The sequence below is a fragment of the Cebus imitator genome, unplaced genomic scaffold (assembly GCF_001604975.1).
Source record: "Cebus imitator isolate Cc_AM_T3 unplaced genomic scaffold, Cebus_imitator-1.0 Scaffold629, whole genome shotgun sequence".
Taxonomy (NCBI): Eukaryota; Metazoa; Chordata; class Mammalia; order Primates; family Cebidae; genus Cebus; species Cebus imitator.
Genome location: NW_016107944.1, coordinates 747,727 through 750,429, shown reverse-complemented (window position 1 = coordinate 750,429; position 2,703 = coordinate 747,727). Strand labels below are relative to the sequence as shown.

At 52.8% G+C, this 2,703-nt stretch overlaps 1 protein-coding gene across 6 annotated transcripts in view; it reads left to right on the top strand.

Annotated features, from left to right (window-relative positions):
• FLCN (folliculin) overlaps positions 1 to 2,703 on the top strand; it is a 28,718-nt gene that overhangs the window by 9,754 nt on the left and 16,261 nt on the right. For all 6 annotated transcript variants that reach the window (XM_017517364.2, XM_017517363.2, XM_017517365.2 and 3 more), the window contains one exon: positions 1,514 to 1,660. In XM_017517364.2, coding sequence (XP_017372853.1) covers positions 1,514 to 1,660 — 147 coding nt within the window. The remainder of the gene's footprint in view (positions 1 to 1,513; positions 1,661 to 2,703) is intronic.

Here is a 2,703-nt window from a genome sequence, read left to right as displayed (position 1 = left end):
TAGATGGGGTTTCACCATGTTGGTGAGGCTGGTTTTGAACTCCTGACCTCAGGTGATCCACCTGCCTCGGCCTCCCCAAATGCTGGGATTACGGGTGTTCGCCACCACACCCGGCCGACTTTAGCTTTTTTAACCCACTCTGCCTCCCTGCTGTAGCCTTCCTGTTTGTGTTCACACACTCCAGCCTGTTCTCGATATGGGTCCCCAAAGCCCCCTGCTCCCAGGACCCTCACCCTGTGTTCTCAGTGGGTCACTACTGGCTTTGGAGCTCTCAGGAATGAGTGAGTTTTCCCCATTGGGCCCCTTGTTTGTGTAGAGGACCGGGGTCAGGGCCTGACATCAGGGCTGGGTGCTGGACCTGCCACTGCAGTGCAGACAAGGACTCAAGCCTGTTTTTTTTGACAGAGTCATGCTCTGTCACCAGGCTGGAGCTCAGTGGTGCGATCTCGGCTCACTGCAAACTCTGCCTCCCAGGTTGAAGCAATTCTTCTGCCTCAGCCTCCCGAGCAGCTGGGACTACAGACATGCGCCACCACACTCAGCTGATTTTTGTATTTTTAGTAGAGACGGGGTTTCACCATGTTGGCCAGAATAAACTCGATCTCTTGACCTCGTGATCCACCCACCTCGGCCTCCGAAAGTGCTGGGATGACAGGCGTGAGCCACCGCGCCCGGCTGAGAGCTTGTTCTTTTGATTCCTCTGCAGAAGCAGAGGATGTTTGAAAGCTGCATCCATTGCAGGAAACACCTTTGAGGAATGGGGCGTGGGGAGCACCTCAGACCTGGGAAGGAAGGCGCCGCCAGGCCGCTGGGGCATCCTCGAGCTGGTGTTAGGGTTGCCCTTGGAGGAATCAATCCTGTGACATTGTGGGGAGGGGCTTGCCTGGTGCCCAGCTGTGCAGCCTTGGGGTAGGGGTAGCTCCAGGGCACACAGCCTCAGCACGGGAGTGGCTGCGGCTACAGCGGGGCAGCAGCTGGTCTGAGCTGCCACAGCAACATTCTGGGGCTTGGTACCCACACTGTTTATTGGGTCTCTCACCTGTGGCTGAGGCCACTTCCAGATGTTAGTTCAGGACCAAGGACAGAGGCTGGGTAACATCACCCAGAAAGTGGGTAATGTTACCATCACGGAGCCCGTCACCCTCAGGCCAGCTACTTCCCACCTCAGCCTCAGTTTTGTCTTCTGTAGAATGGGGCTTCTCACTGACATTATCTCAGAGGGTGGCACCTGGGATTGAATGAGATGGAGTGTGCAGGGCCCTTTTCATGTTGCCTGCTTCATTACGCGCTCAGCAAATACCTGTTAGGAACAACCTCTGGCAATCTCTGTGATCTCTGTGTTCTGTTTTCTTCTTTAGGATACATTTAAATCTTCAGGTAAGTATAAATCTAGAGGCCAATTATTTTTGTACAAAAATAGCTTGAGTTGTTTGAGCTTGGATCTGCGTAAGCCTAAGGGAGTTGGCTGCCCTGCTTCCCAACTAACACATATTCTTTTTCTTTTCGTGGACAGGGCTGCCGGTCACTTGCTGCAGGGCACCCGGGGTATATCAGCCACGATAAAGAGACCTCCATTAAATACGTCAGCCACCAGCACCCCAGCCACCCCCAGCTCTTCAGCATTGTCCGCCAGGCCTGTGTCCGGAGCCTGAGCTGTGAGGTGAGCATCATGACCACAGAGACAGGCTCTGTAGGAGCTCACATGCTCCCAGGTGCTCTGGGTGGGCTCGGAGCCAGCATTGCACAGGGAGGCAGGTGTTGGTCCTCTCTCAGGGCGGACCTGCGGATCAGCACAGCACTGGGTGCAGGACACCTCCATTGTCCAGAATTGCAGAAGTCATGTTGGCCGGGCACAGTGGTTCACACCTGTAATCCCAGCACTTGGGAGGCTGAGGTGGGTGGATCACGAGGTCAAGAGATCGAGACCATCCTGGCCAACATGGTGAAACTCCGTCTCTACTAAAAAAAAAAAATAATAATACAAGAATTAGCTGGGCATGGTGCATGTGCCTGTAGTCCCAGCTACTCAGGAGGCTGAGGCAGAAAAATCGCTTGAACCCAGGAGGTGGGAAATTGCAGTGAGCTGAGATCGTGTCACTGCACTCCAGCCTAGATGACAGATTGAGACTCTGTCTCAAAAAAAAAAAAACTCATGTTGGATTCGCTGAGCTTTTTCTGAATGAGTGCGAGCTTTGCACTTTAAGCAACAAACTTTTATTATTTGTCCATTCTTTATTATTTTATTTTTTAATTTTTAATTTTTTTTGAGACAGAGTCTTGCTCTGTTGCCAGGCACCAGGCTGAAGTGCAGTGGTGCAATCTCAGCTCACTGCAACCTCTGCTTCCTGGGTTCAAGCAATTCTCCTGCCTCAGCCTCCTGAGTAGCTGGGACTATAGGCACGCATCACCACGCCTGGCTGATTTTTGTATTTTAATAGAGACAGGGTTTCACCACGTTGGTCAGGATGGTCTCGATCTCTTGACCTCTTGACCTCGTGGTCCGCCCGCCTTGGCCTCCCAAAGTGCTGGGATTACAGGCTTGAGCCACTGCGCCCGGCTATTTTTTTTTTTTCTTTTTTCGAGGCAGGGTCTTGCTCTGTTGTCCAGGCTGGAGTACAGTGGTTCCATCATAGTTCACTGCAACCTCAAACTCCTGGGCTCAAGTGATCCTCCCACCTCAGCCTCCTAGGTGGCTGGGACCAC